At 46.2% G+C, this 19887-nt stretch overlaps 1 protein-coding gene across 2 annotated transcripts in view; it reads left to right on the plus strand.

Moving 5' to 3' along the window:
* SPRED2 (sprouty related EVH1 domain containing 2) overlaps positions 1-19887 on the plus strand; it is a 124772-nt gene that overhangs the window by 50336 nt on the left and 54549 nt on the right. Inside the window, exon 1 of one of the 2 annotated variants that reach the window (XM_017340723.3) lies at positions 353-11804. The exons of the other annotated variant lie outside the window; for it this stretch is intronic. Coding sequence (XP_017196212.1) covers positions 11788-11804 — 17 coding nt within the window. The 5' untranslated portion in view covers positions 353-11787. Of the gene's footprint in view, positions 1-352; positions 11805-19887 lie in introns of those variants that run through there. 2 annotated transcript variants of the gene reach the window in all.

The following is a 19887-nucleotide window of genomic DNA, read 5'->3' on the forward strand; positions in this document are numbered from 1 at the left end:
TTTTTTTAATTTTTTTTTTTGACAGGCAGAGTGGACAGTGAGAGAGAGAGAGACAGAGAGAAAGGTCTTCCTTTGCCGTTGGTTCACCCTCCAATGGCCGCCGCGGCCGGCGCGCTGCGGCCGGCGCACCGCGCTGATCCGATGGCAGGAGCCAGGAGCCAGGTGCTTTTCCTGGTCTCCCATGGGGTGCAGGGCCCAAGCACCTGGGCCATCCTCCACTGCACTCCCTGGCCACAGCAGAAGGCTGGCCTGGAAGAGGGGCAACCGGGACAGAATCCGGCGCCCCGACCGGGACTAGAACCTGGTGTGCCGGCGCCGCTAGGCGGAGGATTAGCCTAGTGAGCCGCGGCGCCGGCTGGGTGGTGAGACTTTGAGGGGTCAGCAGGAGGGTAAGGATGGGGAATGAGGATCCTAAATAATTGAGCTCTGTCTCACTCCTTTCACAAATGTCTACAGTGCCTGTTATGTAGACAGCATACAGTTCCCTAACCCAACACATTACATTCTTGTTTTATTTGTCCATGGAGATAGATATATCCATATCTATCTATCTATCTATGCATGTATCTGATTTAGAAGAGTTTGGACTTGATTTCAAATGGATTTGCAGTTGCAGTGTTGCTTCCTTCTCTGGATGTTGGTCAGGAAGTTACAGAGCAGTAAATAAGCATCTTAATATGTAAACTCCAAAACCCAGATATCGTGGTGCAGCTGGTGAAGCTGCTGCTTGCAATCTTGGCATCCCATATCAGAGCTCAGGTTTGAGTCCTGGCTGCCCCACTTCTGATCCAGCTCCTTGCTAATGCGCTCAGGAAAGCAGCGGAAGATGGCCCAAGTGCTCAGGACCCTGCCGCTTGTGAGGGAGACCTGGCTGGAGTTCCAGGCTTCTGGCTTTGGCCTGGCCTAACCCCAGCCATTATGGCCATCTGGGGAGTGAACTGGCAGATGGAAGATTGTCTGTCTATCTCTCTCTGTGCCTTACAAATAAATAAATCTTTTAAAAATAATATTTAAGATGACTCTCTGCAGAAGTGGTTTTTATAGCAAAAAGTCTAGAGAAAACCTAATAAGGCTCACTGATAAGGAATAGGTTAAATAAACCATGTTGTATTCCTAGAGTGGATTACTGTGTGGAGGTATGAAAGGGAATGAATTGGTTGTCTGTGTTCCAGTATGGAGAGATCTCCCAGAGATTAAAACCAGGGTCCAGAGCACAGGAATGGTATGCTACCTGTTTTGTAAGGAGTAGGGGAAACCTTGGAGGGAGACATAAACTTAAAATGGCTACTGTGGGTTCGTTGGGTGAGAGAAGGAAGGGGCAGATGTGATGTGGTAGGAGGTTGGTGGTTCTTTAGTCTCCATAGGGGGCTGGTTCCAGGACATCTTCCTCAGATAACAAAATCCGTGGATGCTTGAGTCTTTTATATAAAATATCGTAGTATTTGCTTATAACCTACAAACAGCTTCCAACATGCCTTATTCATCGTTAGTTGACTTATGATACCTAACACAATATAAATCCCATGTAAATAGCAAAAAAAAAAAAGTACATATTCAGTATAGCCACAATTTTTTTTTTCAATATTTTTGATCCATGATTGGTTGAATCTATGGATGCAGAACTCTATGGATGCTTGAGTGTATCCCTTTTTGGATTTATAAATCAAATGAATGTGTTACCCGTAAAGGACAATTAACTAAATTCAAAAGAAAACTCGGGAGCCAGTGCTGTGGCATAGCGGGTAAAGCTGCCGCCTGCAGTTGCCGGCATCCCATATGGGTACCTGCTGAAGTCCTGGCTGCTCCACTTCCGATCCAGCTCTCTGCTATGGCCTGGGAAAGCAGTGGAGGATGACCCAGGTCCTTGGGCCCCGGTGCCCATGTGGGAGACCTGGAGGAGGCTCTTGGCTCCTGGGTTTGGATCGGCCTAGCCCCAGCCATTGGGGCCATTTGAGGAGTGAACCAGCAGATGGAAGACCTCTCTCTCTCTCTCTCTCTCTCTCTCTCTCTCTGTTTCGGCCTCCAAATCTAAAACAAAGAAAAAAACAAGCAAGCAAGCAAGCTCAGTCCTCTCCTTATTGGGCAGGTAAATTGCTGGATGTACTATGCCCCAGATAATCTATTTTCTAAGCTGCCCACTGATTGTCTGCCCTGAAATGGGACCAGTGAGACTAGGACGAGCCCATGGAACAGGGCCCCCATGATGCTTTGCTAAGCAGCCGATTATAAGTACCCGGTCGTGTTTCAGGCTTTCCCCTTCTTCAGCCTGAAACATAAACTGAGCTGACACCAGCTGAAGTTGAATGCTGGGGATAGGGAAGGCAGGTGGAGGCCTGGCGTAGGCGCATGGCTGCCTTTCCCACCCGTCTCCCTGTGCAGTCTTTGGCATATCCATTGGCATCCTATGTGCTATATTGTCTGTGTGTTTGTGTTTATTTCCAGCGTCTCCTGAGTGGTGGCAAAATCCCTTTGAGCTGAACTGGTCCCACCCCGTAGCTGCGGAATGTTCGGATGTTAGGACTTGCTCCTCACACGTGGCACATTCTTAGCATCAAGGACAGTTCCTCCGGGGCTCACAGGAAACAAATGGAATCCAGGCGACTCTTTTCTCCCTCTTGAGTGGATGGAGAAAGGGGCAGAAAGGATCTTTGAGGAGACTTGAAACAAAGAGCATGTGGGAGGGAACCTTGCTTAAAAGCATTCTGAAAGATGAAATGCAAGGACATTCTGGATCTATTCTTGGCTCGACCACAAATGCACCCTTTCTATTTGATTCCAGTTTGTGCTTTAGCCTTTGGTTTTGAGTCCAGAAAGTAGGTGGAGCCCACATTCATTGTCCATCCCCACTGCCGTTCCCTCTTAGCTATCTGATACTTAATGGAACTTAAGAGCTGTCTTTTCAAGTGGCAGCAAAGTGAAGAGAGGGAGCAAGCCCTCCTCCTCTGGCCTTTTCCTCCTTTAGTGAGTACTACGGCGAGTGCTGTGCCTGGATGAGCCCCACTCGGGACTGGTGTCTCTCCCACAGGTCCTGCCTCTTTTGAGTAGAGCTGTAGACCCAGTGAAAATCGCAGGTGGTCTCAGCCACCTTGACATCCTACAGGAAACCTGTCTGTACTGTGTCGCTCCTTCCTGCAGAGTGTCTGTACTGCAGCAGCAGGTGATGTCCTGGCCAGCGTGTAGGGGCCGATTGAAAGGCGTACTGCGTGGTCGAACACTGACGGCACATCAGGGCTGGCAAGGTTCATGTACCAGGAGACAGGTAGACAGCGGTCCCCAGATCTCAGCCGACTCCAGGGTGTGTGTTCAGTCGGAGGAAGGGCCTCTGCTCTCTTCCAGCAAACTCAGGCTCTTGCCTCTGTTCTCGTTGGATTTGGAAAGTTAACCACGTGTTTGTGAAATTCCCCTGCAAGGCACTCATCATGAGAGCCACACCGAGAAGACTTCTTTTGGGGGCCCCTCCGCTCTTCCGGCAAGTTTGACTGTGATCCGTCTTGGGTTTTCCTGAGAGAAGGAGAGGGTTGAAGCCAGTTGGATGCTCTCAGGCGAGCAGTACCTACGGAGGGTCCCGGGCAGCCACGGGCAGGACGCTGGGGGAAGGCAGTGATCGGTAAGCTTTACCTGATGGCTCCCCAGTCTGTTGACCAGTGAGCCCTAACTCTCAGGGCCACCATTCCGTTAAAGATTTCTGGCAGAGCTGAAAGGTTGATAGCAAAGCCAAAAAGGACTTGCGAAGTGTTGAGCACCTCTCAGGTGCTTTAACGTGGCACCTGAGAATTCTAGCCCGGGCAGATAGCCCAGATCAGGGCAGCCCCTTGTCTTGTTCTGGAGTCACCTGATTGCTAACAGCGAGACAGAGTTAGGGTGATAATGGTTCTAGCTAGGTGGCTAACTCTTGAGTAGGAACAGTGGACTTGGAGGCCGAAGTTTGCGGCCCAGTTGTGGCTGCTGCAAGTAGACTTGAGCACGGCGCGCGGTCACTGGCTTTAGCTGCCTCATCTGCTAGGTGTGAGTGGGCTAGAACTGTGTGTCTGTAAGGTCTGTGTTGGAATTGTAAGTGGCTTTTCTGGTTTCTGGGTTAACATCTAAGATCTATAGGAATGAAAAACAAACTTTTTACTTGACCCTGGGGAGCAGGACTAAGTGAAGCAAGGGCAGGAGCTACCCCCCCCCTTTTTTTTTTTTTTTTGGTCAGCAATGAACAAAGAGAAAAATGTTTATTCATTGCTGACAAAAAAAAAAATAAAGCTTATTTTATTTACTTGAAAGACAGAGTTACAGAGAGATAGAGAGAGAGGTCTTCCATCTGCTGGTTCACTCCCCAGGTGGCTGCAATGGCCGGTGCTGTGCCGATCCGAAGCCAGGAGCCTCCTCTGGGTCTTCCATGTGAGTTCAGGGGCCCAGGGACTCGAGCCATCTTCTACGGCTTTCCCAGGCCATAGCAGAGAGTTGGATTGGAAGAGGAGCAGCCGAGACTAGAACTGGCGCCCATATGGGATGCTGGCACTTCAGGCAGGGCATTAACCCGCTGCACCACAGCACCGGCCCCCCAGTCACTTTTTAAATCAGATACAAATGGTACATTACATTAGCAAGCAAGTATCATTTAACTGTAGATACCTATAATACTCTGCCATCTCCATGTCATTTCAGGCAACTGTTTTCCCTTGTAGTCCCTAAATTCTGTACAATGAACTTACTGCTGTTTGTAATGAGGGGGGAATGGGCATTATAAGTTTGCTGCCACCTGTCATTCCCTCCTCATATAATCTTCATCTCCAACCCCTATTTAAGCCACTAAAAACTAATCTCTGTCTTTTGAATCAACAGAAGAAACCCAGTCTATCAAGGGCTTACCATATGCCACATGCTGAGCTACCAAAGTTTAAAAAAAAAAAGCAAAAAGCTTTCTCTCCAAAATGTCAAGTCCAGTCGCAAAGGACGTGCAAGTCATAACAAAATGTAACTGTGGTGCTGGTTGCTGTGAAGACAGAGAAGAGGATGTGCTGAACTCATATTGGGTTTTCAGAATAACAGTGCCTTGTGATTCTAGGGCACAGTGCTTGCATGTGACCCATCCACAGCTAATATTGACATGAGGTACTGTTGTTGATTAGTGTTCGTAAGGTTAAGTCACTTCTAGCTTTGGGGAGACATCCGCATCATTTAACGTGGGCTGTTAGACGCAGGGTCAGGAACACAGCTTTCCTCCTAGTCCCTTAGCCTTGATCCGCCAGCTTTCTTTCCACTCCCTGCTTCTTTGGCTACCTGTATTACAGGCAGCTTTCTCAACGAGCTATTCCCTGTCCAATCTTTGTAGAACTTTGGAGCTTTAAGGACTGAACTAGCTTAAAGCCTACATTGTCCAGATAGGAAAATTGAGGCACAGAGAAGTTAAGTGACGCTGCCCAAGATCACATATAACTGGTGGCAGAGGCGGGCCAACGTTACTACCTCTGCACAGAATGAACTTGCAGGATGTCTAACTCTGTGAGTTGCTGGCTGCTTTCACAGCTGAATGATTGAAGAGCATTGTTGAAAGCTCTTGAGAGAGATTTCCATTTCTACAGCTGACTGTCTGTAGCTATCTGCTGTACAGGGATGGCTTCCAATTGAAAGATTTGCTTAGCTGGGAAGCTTCCATTGTCTTAAGTTTTTTTTGTGGCAAACATCAAGTTGAGTGATAGATTCCCCTCCTGAAGACTATTTCTGGGCTGAGGTAGGCTGGGTGACAGATTGGGTCCAGCACACCCATAATACTGTGCTATGATCATCTTGATCATAGCATCTTGATCATCAAGTGGACTGTAAGGAAAAAGCCATTCAACCTTGAGCAGATTTCAAGGGCAACTGTCATTATTTACCCTAGCTGATGCTAAATACATTAAATGGTAACCCTTTAGGCACTTGCAGGTCTCGAGCTAATCCCTTGACTTTAAGATTCCAGATCTAGGTCTGGTTTCAGCCCAGGTCTCCGGGAAGCCAAGCCTTGCCTAGACTGGCAACACTCCTTCTTCAGGCTCCAAGGGGAAACTGGTCTTAGACACTTGGCCTTGTCCTCAGCTGTATGGCCAGCACTCTAGACGCTGTGATCTTTCCCTTTTACTTGCTCATGAAGCCCCTGGCTCCTCCCATAATTTCCCAGAGTGGCTTTCTCATATTCCTAATATATCTCGGGTTCCTTCCTCCTCTCTCGTCAGTCCTGCCCTGCTTGTAACATACTATGCTGTAGAAATTCAGATTCTGCTGTTAGTTCAGCACCATTTTTCCTCCACACAGGCCAGGAACAAAATTTATGGGTACGATGATATCACCATACAGAGTACCCCACACAGAGTAGGCGTTGGGTGAAGATGAGTTCCTTTTGCCTTTTCCTAAAGAATCCTGCTCATACCCCAGGACCTCTTATTTTAAAAAGAAGCTACATCTGCTTAGCATCGTGGCCCACATGTGTTTCATCAGTGCAGGTCTTCTGGTGCAGAGCTTTGGGGTGTTCCTTATTCTTACCCCTCCTGCCAACCAGTTACAGCTTAAGACCAAAAACCAACATTTGTGAAAATCCTGTCCTCCTTGGTGGATAGCAACAGGAATCATCTGCCTGTTTCCCCCTTCCTTGACGAGCTCTGGTCATTCACTTTAGTGTTTAACACAGGCATTTCTTGCTGGATTAACCTCAAAGATGCTGAGATGTGCCAGGAAGGGAACACGAGACCACCAGAATGATACTAAAAAGCACACCCCAAATTTTAATCTCAACCCTGACAACTTGCTGAGACTTTTTTCCCCCAACAGAACATAGCTGAAGGCTATTAGAATGGTTTCTTTTGTTCAAATTTCCCCTCCCAGGGCCCAGTCCCGGGAGTCCCTTCACCTGCATTTTTCATTAATGCTGTGGATTCATTTCCCCAAATAAACAAGCTTTGCTGCCAGAGAAAGTGTGAGCGCGATTGGATGCTGGATCTGGGATGTGTCTGGGGACCAGCTGCTGAGGCGTGTCCTTCATTTTTCTGGGTTGACCCTTGTCTCCTCACTGGGCCCTGGTCGTCGGGGACTGTGTGGCTGCAGCGCTGATCTCTGAAGGCCCCGGGCTGTTTTATTAGTCCTGCGTGTGGCCATCCAGCCCTGTGGAAGGCATCCTTCTTTTCTGTTTGCTCGGTTTCCTGAATGCCTCTTTCAGATCATCTTTCACCTCCTGCTTCAAGCTCTGGGGACACGTGTGGTTTCTCCATCACGCACAGATGTGACTTGGGGAGGGGCGGCACGGCCGTGGACTTGCACTTCAGCTGGGGTCACTGGACTCTGGAAGAACGGGAGTCCTCTTTGAAAGAGGGGAGGCGGAAGGAGCCACCGCCCCGGGTTCTGTACATCTCCCCATCCACCATGAAACAGAGAGCAGAGTGTCTTGTGTCGGGAGGAAAGCATGAGCCACAGCTCCTGGGGACCAGGTCACCATGAATAACACGTCTGATTCTAAACTGGGACAGTTAGCAGATAAGAGACCAACAACCAAAACTTCTGAAGGGAGAAGACATTGTTCTTCATGTACCCAAATGTTGATCATCAGGGCTTGGCCTGCTTTTCCTATCAAGGTCTAAGCTTCTAAGTAGTTTCAGTTTGGGGGATCATATGGTTTCTGTCACAGCTGCTCAACTCTGCCTTTATAGCTCTCCAGCAGGCAAAGACAGTATGTAAACAGATGAGTGTGGTAGCTGGCCCCAGTGTGCACACCCCTGAGAAGTCTCGAATCCTGAGATGTACAGACATCTTCATCTTTGTTGTTTGCATAAATTGATGAGTGTTGTGTATGTGGCCAGGCTCTGTGCTTATAATATGTCCCTTAAGGACAGGAACACCGTCTAAGAAATGATTTCATCGGTGTGCAGACATTATAGGGTGTACTCTGCCAGTGGGTAATACTCTGATCAGACAGTGTCTTGTGTTTGTCGCTTGGCTGTACTTTCAGGGAATGATCACATCCCATCCAAAGTAGTTCTTTGAGGGTATTAATATACCCACTTCACAGATAAGGAACCAATCTTAAAGACATTAAAGGACCTCACCAAGGGCAGAGCTGAATTTTGAACCATAACAGCTTGATTCCAAGCTGTAGTACTGACATCACTGATACATGTTTGCTTTCAGAACTTGACATTGCCAGTATTTGGACTTAAGCAAAAAACCACCACTACCACCACCACCACCACCCCCTAAAAAAGAAACCCCAGGTAATTGCTAAAAGCTTATAAATTAGTACATGGCAAGACTTTTAAAAATAAGAATCCATCAGAAAGTTGTAAGAAAATGGCAGCCGTGTTCTCTTGTGCTTCTCCTGGCTGGTTTTGCCTTTTACCTGCTAAGAACCAGTGCCAGAAACCTAGTGAAGGCCTAAGGAGCTCGGAGACAAAAGATATCCAAGATGGTTTCCAGGCTTGAAGATCCAGTGCCCTGAAAATTGGCGGGGTTGGGCTGGGCAGGGAGCAAGCTCCTACCCCTTGGGTTGGCCTGCCCTAAGGCCAGCCAGCTCTACCAGAAACACCAGCAGACACAAGCTGTCCACCTATTATCCACACAGGTACTCAAACTCCTTGGCTGTCATTCATAGTGGCATAGGCCACTCTAGCTGGCATGGTCAGGAGACTGGATAACCCTATAATCCACATTGTTTTCCAAACTGGTGGTGGTAATTAGCCCTTGGGTCAACCAAATAGAAATGGCCGTTAAGAATGACAGAAACTTACATTTGGATGGCTTTGGTTGATCTATAAGTAAAACATCTTCCAAAGAAAATTTATAGTGAAAGATCAGGAAAGTAGTATTCCCTGTGTCATCACCTACAGCAGTGTTTCCCAGAGTTCATTCTTCGGGCTCAGCAGGATGGTGATGGGTGGTGGGGGTTCTGTGGTCAAGTACATTTGGGAAATGCAAAGCTAAACAAACTTAAACAGTACTCTCAGGGGTATAGTGTGTTGTTTTTCCAAAAATCTGTGTTTTGGGTGTGTGTATAGCCTTTTATAAGATTGTTTGTAGGAACACCCTTCGAGAAACCCTAACCCAGCAACATTTCCCATTGTTAACATTTTGGTAAATTTCTTTATGGTTCAAGATTTTTAAAATAGATGGGCATGTCAGTAGCAGCAGCTACAGTGGTTATTAAATCCATGTATTTTTTTTAATCAGGAGTTACATATTTTCTTTCTTGTAGTTTGAGAGTATGTGTTTTACTATATTTTGAATTATTTCAAACTGAAAGAGAAGTTAGGTGAGAACAAAGGACTTCTCTACACCCATTTCCTCATTTGTTAACATTTTACCATGTTGCCTTATTATCAGTCTTTCTATGTGTATAGAAACATTATTATTGCAATAACGTTTGTGTCTTTTATTAGACCTGAATTATAAAATTCTTAAATGAATTATGGATTTATTTTAAAAATTATTTATTTTATTTGAAAGGTACAATTTGAGAGAAAGAGATCTTCCATCTTCTGGTTCACTCCCCAGATGGGTGCAATGTATGGAGCTGTGCTGTTTTGAAGCCAGGAGCCTCCTCTGGGTCTCCCATGTGGTTGCTGGGGCCCAAGCACTTGGGCTGTTTTCCGTTGCTTTCCCAGGTGCATTAGCAGCGAGCTGGATCTGAAGTAGAGCAGCTGGGAAACAAACTGGCACCCGTATGTTATGCCCGCACTGCAGGCAGTGGCTTAACCCACTATGCTACAGCGCTGGCCCCTGGATTTATTTCTTGGGAATCCTTATAAAAACTCCAATTAGGCTAAAAGTTCATAAATCCCCTCCATTTCTGCTTGTTGTTTTAAGGCAAATTATGCTTTGCAAACGTGAAAGATTATGAAATTAGAGGGGAATGTTTTGCTATGCGTGTAGCTTGCTGTCCTGATGAGGAAAGAATTTTTGAAAGCCAGAGAATGCTCCAGTTGAGGACCACACATAATCTTGATCATTCTGTGTTAGTGAGGCTGTACTCTGACCTTGTAAGGGGACTGTCCAACCATTTACAACCAGCCTGCCATCCTCTTGCACAGTGTCCTATGCGAGGTAGAGTTGGCTGTTGGCTGAAGTGGGAGCCTCAGCCTAAAGCATCCTCCCATTCTTTAGTTTCTGGCCTTCAGTCTGACCTCTGTGTTTAGTTTCCTGTGGTGACTTGTCATGTTTTCACACTACATTAACGTGGGTAGTTGTTGAAATGACCGAGTTTCAACAGGGGTGTCGTTTAACATACCTTGGAGCGTCCATATCTGGATTATTTTCTCAGCCATCCAATCAGAGCCCTCTTTCTCCTCTGCATGGTTTAAGTAACCCATTTGGAGCATTGAGTAGAGCAAACACTGTGCCACAAAGGGATTTGTTGGTACAAGGGACTAAGGATGTGACTTACATAACCTCTCATGGAACCTTGCCAAAGCCATAAAAGGAAGCTGAACACAGGGCCTTCTCCTTAATGCTAACCCTGAACACCAGGCAGGCCTGTGTCCTCAATGAGAGCTGGGACAGTGTACCAGGCATTTGCTCAGGGCCTTGCTGCAGCCCTCCCAGTGGCCTTAGGACCTGTGTCTCCTACCTCCGAGCTGGAAGCTAAAACAACATCAAGTTCAGCTCCCACACCCACAGTGCTGCTTTGTTGCTCTGTGTGGATAGCAACCCACCCTCACCCATGGTTATATGTGTAGTAGCTTCATACCTAACTAGAAGAGTGTTTTATTTGTATCTAAATTAGATCATAGGTAGTGGAAATTTTTTTTTATCTTTAAAAGCATTAAACATTTTTCAAAGGTACCGAGAGGTGGTCAACTTGTAAATGCTCACCACACAGATGCAGCAGTTTATCAGGGCTTTGACACATTTCTTTACCCTGTCCCTCTATTTGTTTTCTGGCAAAAATATGCATGACAAATACCAGATACCATATCATTTCAGCCCTAACGTACATCAGTCTGACTCTGAAACAGGGGTGGGGGACGTCCGGCCCATGAGCCATATAAGGCCCACAAAATCATTTGGCCTGGCCGTGCCAATGCACCCGCAGGCAGGACAAGAAACTCAATAAATCTATGGTAGGCTCATTTTTAAGTTGAGAATTTTATATGGCCCATGAATGATGTCATAAATATCCAAATGGCCCTTAGCAGAAAAAAAAGATTCCCTACCTCTGCAAACGTAGATGTTTTATAAATGCAGTGCCACCATTTTACCTAACATAATTAATCTGGGGACCAAAATTTTGATGTGTAGCTTTTACATAGCTCCTGCCACTGGGTGACCTTGGAACACAAGAAGCAACGTGACCGATTCTACTGCTTGAAAGAGGGGTCCTTACTCTCTGAACAGTTGTTTGGAGGATGGGGGTGGATGAACATTTTGCACTTCTGGTTATGCAAATTCTAATCTCAGGTGTTGAGCCGTGCCATTTGCTTCCTGGGCGTCTCATGCTATCATTAATGATTGTTATCCATAACTTCAGGAATTTTTTTTAAAAAAACTATTTTAATTGGCAAAAGCGTGTGTCAGCTGTCAGGCTTCCAGTTTCCACTTTTGAGAAGGAGGATGTTGAATGTGAGTAATGACACAACAGGCCTATAAAATGCGGACTAACCCTCAGATGACTCATCCAGTACAATGCAGTGTATTTGTCAAGGAGACTGAATCATATATGGGGGAAACCACTTCTCAGGCAGCCAGCTGGTTCTCAGGTCAGCAGGAGACGGTCCGTTTTTATCGGAAGCTTTATAGTAGCAATAATGCTAATACCCAGCACTTGGGCTCCACGATGTAGAGGAAATGGCATCGCCAGGCAGGTATGTGCCTACTGTTTATGAACTTTATTTTCTTGTTGTTCGCTTCTGCCTAAGCTTTCCGGTGTTTGCTTTTAACATGTTTTTAAGGGAGACAGGTTATTCTGATTGTTAAGAGCCAGAATACATGTATTTATCCAGGTGTGTGTGCCCACATGCTGCGACAGGCGTGACCTCTTGGCATCAACCTGTGTTACGGGACACAGAGCTCTTATAAACTCATCCTCCCTTCTGAAAACAAATTTCTCCTTAGGTTTTCAGATAGAAATGTTTTTAGCCCATCCCTTGGATTAAGTGCTAAGTCTAATAGGTGCTGCTAGGAAACAGCTCCCAGAGATGTACCCACTTTTTGGGTAGGTAGCTTAGAGCTTTAAAAAGATGAATAAGCAGAGGTGAGCTGAAGGAGGGGGTCTGAGGGTAACAGTTGTTGTCCTTCCTATCCCTAAGATGCATGACTTAACGCAAGAAAGCCTTACCCCCGTTGAGTGAATGTGGTGGTCATTATTATTAATTAATTAATTTACTTATTTGGCAGATCACAATTTGCTTATGTTGAATTCATGCATTCACTTTTTCCTAGGTGGGAGAAAGGATAAGTGGGGATTTGGTAGCAACATTTAATTATAGCTTTCACATGATCTGAAAGATGGTTCTGCATAATTGGGAGGCTGTGTCTGCCCGTCTGACCCTCTCTCTTCACTCCCTAAATTTAAACAATGCCTGGCTAGTTAAGGCACATATCTTGTTTATTTGAGTATATTAAACATTCCTGTGTGTGTTGACAGTCTATTCAGTGTCTCCTCATATTTTTAAAAACTACTTTTTGAGTAGTCCTCCTTGCTAGGGACAGATGCTATAGTTAGTTTATAGCAGCACTATTTATGCTTTCCTGGTCTGTTGGTCCAGAATGGCTGGGTCAGGACCTACCACACAACTGCCCGCGAATTAGCCTAAGATACAGCATTTGCAGAGTGGCTCCATGGAGGGTGGTAAATCCTGCTCCCATCAGAGGGTGACCACACCGAGAAAATGGGCAGGCAGTCTTTGTCCCTCTTCCCCTGTACTGTGAAGTCCACATTAATGATCCATTTTCCTTGGGATGTGTGAATTTTAAATGGCCAATAAATGCATTTGAATTACTTATCCAAATGCTTTAAGAAATTCCTGTAATTTGGAGAGCCAGTGTGAGGAAACTTTGGGCTTGTTTCTGTTTAGTAGATCATGGGGTGGACTCTTTTTAGAATGGCCAGTTTGTTTTCAGAGACAGAACCATCTCCAAATTTCATTAATTTTGCATTCTATAAATGAAAGCCACCTGTTATGCTGTAACATGCTAATTATGGTAGAGGGCAATAATGAGGAAGAACAGTATTTGAAATATGTGGGGGTTTTGCTAAGAATTTTCCTGCCAACATCTGTAGTACTTATTTTTATATGTGTATGTGTATACATGCATATATAGTACATATTTAATAACAGCACTTGGTGAGATGAAAAAAAATACTTCAAATTCAAAGCGAAAGCCCTTTTTTAGCTCCTTCTTGCTAATATAACTTCTCTTTAGGTTGTGGAAGAAAAGCTACTTTATAAATGTTAGCTTGAACTAAAGCACTGATTTGCAGTCTTGAGGAAGAGGGGTTCTCTCACCGTTCTGGTGAACGCCACCGCTCAACTTCAGGTTCATTTTGTCAAAAGTCATGAGAAAAACAATGTGAATTCTGTTTTATCCTGAAGGCAGAATAGCTCTTTTCTCTGATTTCATTGAAACTTTCTATCATTCCCCCCGCCAGACCTGTAAAAAATGATTATAGGCAGAAATACAAAAAATATTTTTTTAAGTTCTTGATTTGTGGGTGTTTTCTGTTAAAATGTCTTGTTTTTCTTGTGATCTCTGTATCTGAGAATAGTTTGAGTCCTGTCCGAATTTCTTTCCAGAACAGCGTAGATTTCTTCTGGCTCTGGTTACTTCGCATCCAGGCAGCCGGGCTCACGATTGGGCAGTGACAGCGACCCCTAAGGTTGTGCCTGCCACTGCTTCCAGGCAAGCCCCCTGTGCTGGTAAGCGTTAGCCAGCTGGTAGCCAAGAGTGACCACATGGTGCTTCGAGGCCTCTTTCCCTTTTGAGGGAACGGGAATAGAGAGCCATGGCCAGTACCCAAGGTCTCATGTCATTCAGCTTGGATGTAACCGACAGATACTGAGTGAGACACTGCCTATGCTCAGAGCGGTGTGCTGGGCAGTGTTCTGTTTAAAAACGCGTGGGATCTTGGCCGGCGCCGCGGCTCACTAGGCTAATCCTCCACCTAGCGGCACTGGCACACCGGGTTCTAGTCCCGGTCTGGGTGCCGGATTCTGTCCCGGTTGCCCCTCTTCCAGGCCAGCTCTCTGCTGTGGCCAGGGAGTGCAGTGGAGGATGGCCCAGGTGCTTGGGCCCTGCACCCCATGGGAGACCAGGAGAAGCACTTGGCTCCTGCCATCGGATCAGCGCGGTGCGCCGGCCGCAGCACACCAGCCACGGCGGCCATTGGAGGGTGAACCAACGGCAAAGGAAGACCTTTCTCTCTGTCTCTCTCTCTCACTATCCACTCTGCCTGTCCAGGGGGAAAAAAAAAAAAAAAAGCGTGGGATCTGGACTCAGCCCTGTCCTCGCTTCAGTTTCCGGTCTAGTGAGGATTCATCATGACTGGTGGTAGATCTCTCCCCGGGTTTCCTTTGTTTCCTAGATTGATTGGAGTGTGTAATTGCTATGTGTATCAGCAGCGCTGAGCGGTTCCCTTCTGGGTCCTCGGCCTGACTCTTCCTGGATGGGAGTCAAGAAAGGACTTCCCTACTCAACATTCCATTTGATCCTTGTGGTGGCCATGTTTTCCGAGCCAAGTTGAGTGACGCAACCTCAGACAGAAGGTTTTTCTTTTTATGTGTCTTATGGTGAATGGCAGTTGGGGTCAATCTCAAGAGGTTAGACAGTCCAAGATATTTCAGTGGAGCAGACAGTTTTTCCAAATCTCCGCTTGCTGGCTTGAAGACCCCTCCCCCTTTTAGCATCTATTGAAATTGTATCCTAGGGCCTGCGCTGTGGCTCACTTGGTTAATCCTCCGGCTGCGGCGCCGGCATCCCATGTGGCCGCCAGGTTCTAGTCCCAGTTGCTCCTCTTCCAGTCCAGCTCTCTGCTGTGGCCCGGGAAGGCAGTGGAGGATGGCCCAAGTCCCTGGGCCCCTGCACCTGCGTGGGAGACCAGGAAGAAGCACCTGGCTCCTGGCTTCGGATCGGCACAGCGCCGGCCGTAGCAGCCATTTGGGGGGTGAAGCAGCGGAAGGAAGACCTTTCTCTGTCTCTCTCTCTCTCTCACTGCCTAACTCTATCTGTTAAAAAAAATAAAAATAAAAAATAGCTCAAAACTATTGTGAGTTTAGAAATTACTTCAGAAAGGCAGGTTAATTTAGAGCTGCTCTAGACATCTGATCTGTCAACGTGTAAAGACATTTACTGGCATGTAGAGATACCTGTTTTTGGAGTGTACAGTCCTTTCATGCTGTACAGATGCGTGGTTTGTGGATTATGTGGCAAAATACAGTGATCATTGCTCCTGCTCATAGTGGAATAGCTATACCCAAGCTCATTGATCATTGATTTACAGGTGTAAGTGAATGGGGCGATCCGCCTAGTAGTGGCCACAACTGTAGCTCCCCCAGGATGGCTTGATCTCTTCGTGCCCACTGTTGTGCTCTTCCATTCTTTTCCCCACACCTGAAACTTGTGGGATTAATATTACTAGGGGGAAATCTTATTATCTGGAAATACGAACTTTCCTGTGTAGCTTAGAAAAGCCAAGAAACAGGTGTGGAACAGCGTTCTGAGGACACACACACCATTCTAAGAACACATAAATGAGATGGATGACCATCCTCTAATCAAACCCAGGTGGATTCTTAATCACCACCATGTCCTCATGACTAATGATCAGCACAGAGAAAGCAAACACCTCGGAGCCAGGCTGGCATTAGAAAAGAGCTTTTGGCTTGGGCTGAGAGTGGTGCCTTCTTTGTTAACGCATGCTGATAGCAGTTCATGGAGTTACCCATGTCCTTGTCATGGAGTTTAGCATGCAAGGAGCCCTGACAAGAAACTCTCTTTCCAGATCCCAACCCAGGAGAGGACTTCCGGTTTTCAGTGTTAATTCATGCAGTTGTTGGGATTCTTCAGATTGGAGATGTGCAAGTTGGGTTTGGGTTGCATGTGTGGTTCTCTTTAATGATGCTTCTTGTAGCCATCCACTGGAAGGCTGGGCTGCCTGCCCTTGCTCTGGCCTCTTGGGTCCCCACTCTTTGGCGAGGCCCCTCGAGTTCCAGAAAGGGGAGCACAGACAGCATGTGTCATGCAGGCGGCTCGGGAAGGGTGAAGAACAGAATTAGTTTCTGTGGGTGGGCATGTGTTCTCATCACACCACCACAGAACTGCAGCGTGCAAAATCTGGCAGGAACTTATTCCAAAGGAAAAGGAAACAGCCCCCCTTTTCTACTTTGAGTAATGTGTTGGGTTTTTTTTTTTTTTTAATCACTAATCCCCCTGTAGAAGAATTGGAATTATTAGAAAATTTTTGTGATGGTGTGCATCTGTATGTGTTAAATAATCTTTAAAATTGCAGACAGGGCCTTTGGGCCAACAGTGAAGACAACTGTGTCTGATACTCAGAGTATCTGGGTTCAGTTCTGGGCTCTAGCTCCTGATTGCAGTTTCTTGCTAATGCAGCCCCTAGGAGGTAGTGGTGATGGCTCAAGTAATTTGGTTCCTGCTACCCAAGTGACAGGTGGGAGACCTGGATTGAGTTTCCTTGCCTCAGCCAGCCCCAGCCCCAGCCCCAGCCCCAGCCCCAGCTGTTGTGGGTATTCGTGTCTCTCTGTCTCTTTGCCTCTCATAAAACATTGAACAACAACAACAAAACACTGCAGTTAGAACAAAAGAAATGGACTACTCCAAGAATGTTTCCTGGGATTGTCACTTGTGTTGTAATCATGGTAATTTATGCCATTAGTGTATACTTGTTTAAGGGTTAAGGGAAATTGTTAACGCTAACAAGTAGGGGAAAATCTATTCTGTTTTAGCCTTCTTCTGTTCTTTTTCTTTCTTTTTTTTTTTTTTTAAATGATTTACCAAGAAAAGCCATTTTTATCTCAGTAAAGTCAATACCAAAGGAAATGTTTGGGTTTTTTCATATTTGTGATTTGCCTTGTGCCCCAGGAACAAAATAAAAACATTTACATTTGAAGCGAGCGGGTGTTCAACACAGCAGTTAAGACTTCCTTCCCCCATCGCATATCGGAGTCTTTCTGTTTTATATTTCTCTTCAGATGGTCTTAACAAGTTTGCTAATTGTTCCTCATAGTATAGAACAATATTCCTTTAAATAAAAAAAAAAAAAGATTTGAAAGAGTTAAAAAGAGAGGAGGAGAGACACCGAGAGAGTGAAATCTTCCATTCATTGGTTTATTCCCTAAACGGCCTCAATGGCCAGGACTGGGCCAGGCAAAGCCAAGAGCTTTTTCCAGGTCTCCCACATGAGTGTGAAGGCCCAAGCACTTGGGCTGTCTTCCACTGCTTTCCCATGCACATTAGCAGGGAGCTGAATCCAAAGTGAAGCAGCCAGGGCTCGAACTGGCGCCCATATAGGATGCCAGCATCTCTGGTGGCTTTACCCACTACGTCAGAATGCTGGTCCTTAGAACAATATTTTGTTTTCTTTTTTAAAGGTTTATTGAAAGACAGAGCTAGAGGGAGAGGTAGAGACCGGGGTGGGGGGAAGGTGTCTTCCATCCCCTGGTTCACTGCCAAATGGCTGCAACTGTCAGAGCTAGGCTGATCCAAAGCCAAGAACCAGGAGTTTTTCCAGGTCTCCCACACAGGTGCAGGGGCTCAAGGACTTGGGCCATCTTCTACTGCTTTCCCAGGCCATAGCAGAGAGCTGGATCAGAAGTGGAGGAGCCGAGACTCGAACCATTGCCCATATAGGATGCCGGCACTGCAGGCAGTGGCTTTACCCTCTACGCCACAGCGCCGGCCCCTGGAACAACATTTCTGAAAGGATAGTTGTGATGTATGTGATTTATCCAGTGAACATAGTATTGTTTTTATAATTGAGGGAAAGTTATTTTTTTTTTAACAGTGGTAATGTTCACTTCTTAAGGTCTGCAGAAGTGTTTCTTAACTAAACCTAAAATATCTGAATATGTGGTTCCTTAGTATACCTAATCCAGGTGGCCCCTCTGTGTCTCTCTGAGTGTCTTTATTGTGGTTAAACACACACACACACACACAGCGCAGTCTATCATCCTAACCATTAGTGTTCACTCCGTGCACACTGTTGTGCAACAGACCATTACAAGTTTTTCATCTTGTAAAACTGAAACTCTCTCCGCACTCAGCAGCAACTCTCCGTTCCCCCCTCCTCCCACCCCTGGCAACCACCATTCTACTTTCTGTTTCATTGACTCTGCGAGTCACATTTAGCTACCTTGGCAGTGGAATGCGTCACGTAGTCCTTGTCTTTATGTGATGGAGCACAGTGTCCTCAAGCTTCAGCCATGTCATACAGGCAGCAGGATTTCCTTTTTAAAGCCTGAGTAATATTCCATTGTATGTATGTGTGTGTGTGTGTGTGTGTGTGTGGACGTGTACACATACACCTGGTGGACATTTAGGTTATTCCCACCCCATGGCTTATTGTGAATAATCCTGCAGTGAACATGGGTGTGAATTACTTGTCTTGAAGATGGGAGTTACCCTTCAGTAAGTGTGTACAAACACACAAGAATGAGCACTGTCATCCTCATGTTGTGTCACCTTCATTTTATCTCAGCTTTTCTGTTTACCCAGAGCCTCCATATACCGAGTTACTCAGCGAGGGCGATGGCTGGGTACAGGACAGCGTAGCCACGGTGCCCTCGGGGAGTGGGGCTTTCCTAGTGAACCAGCACAATGGGGGCTTAGTCTTGGGAGGTAGCTGAAGCTCACCAGTGAATGGGATGAGCTGGAGGCTGTCCCTCTTGACTGACATTAAATCCCTTTTTGCTTTCTTGCAATACCAAGCGGCAGCCTGCAGTGGTGAGTTCATGACAGGATGGCACAGTTACAATAGCGTCATTACATCTGGCTGCCCAGGCCAACTGTCACCTGTCAGTAACCAGCTGTGATGGCCACCATAGCAGTCTTCCAGTGGCTGTGTGACTTAACACTTGGTCCTGCACCTGCTGCCGGCATGTTGGTGATACCCAGGCTGCCTGCCCGGCCAGGGTCTCATTCTGTGAGGATCACGAGGCTTGAAATCAAATGTCTTCTAGTATTTCCCAAAGCTGTAGACCTGGGGAAGCGTAGACAGCTTTCATCTTTCTTGAAGGCCCTTTTTGAATCAGGCACCTCAAACTATAAATGAAAAACTGTTTGAAAACTGTTGTGTTAAAACTGTGGGCAAGCTTCATAGGCCTGCACACTCTCCTTACTTCTCAACTCTCTCATGTCCGGAAAATAACTTAAAGAGAAGTACACAAACTGAGTGGAGAGCTTTGATTTGTTACAGCTCAGAAGGAATTTGCCCTTGTAGGTCAAATCCTGCCCTTCTGTGTAGTCAGCTAGTCTAGAATCCCCTGCATTGTGATTATCCTATGAGCCCGATACTTGCCTCCCTTATCACCCAGTGTTGTAACCCTAGGGGAAAATGTCCCCAGTAACAAATAGTTTGTGGTTTATGAACTACACCATCAATGCAAATACCACTGATGCTTTTATTTAAAGAAATCATTTTTAATTTGGGCACATAAGTGCTTTGCTCTTTGTTAGTCTATTGCTTGGCATAAAAGATTTTTTTAAAGATTTTATTTATTTATTTGAGAGTTAGAGTTACAGACAGTGAGAGGGAGAGAAAGAGAGAGAGGTCTTCCTTCCATTGGTTTACTCCCCAAATAGCCGCAATGGCCGGAGCTTCGCCGATCCGAAGCCAGGAGCCAAGAGTTTCTTCTGGGTCTCCCATGCGGGTGCAGGGGCCCAAGCACTTGGGGCATCTTCTACTGCTTTCCCAGGCCATAGCAGAGAGCT

The sequence above is a fragment of the Oryctolagus cuniculus genome, chromosome 2, assembly GCF_964237555.1.
Source record: "Oryctolagus cuniculus chromosome 2, mOryCun1.1, whole genome shotgun sequence".
In the NCBI taxonomy this organism is placed as follows: Eukaryota; Metazoa; Chordata; class Mammalia; order Lagomorpha; family Leporidae; genus Oryctolagus; species Oryctolagus cuniculus.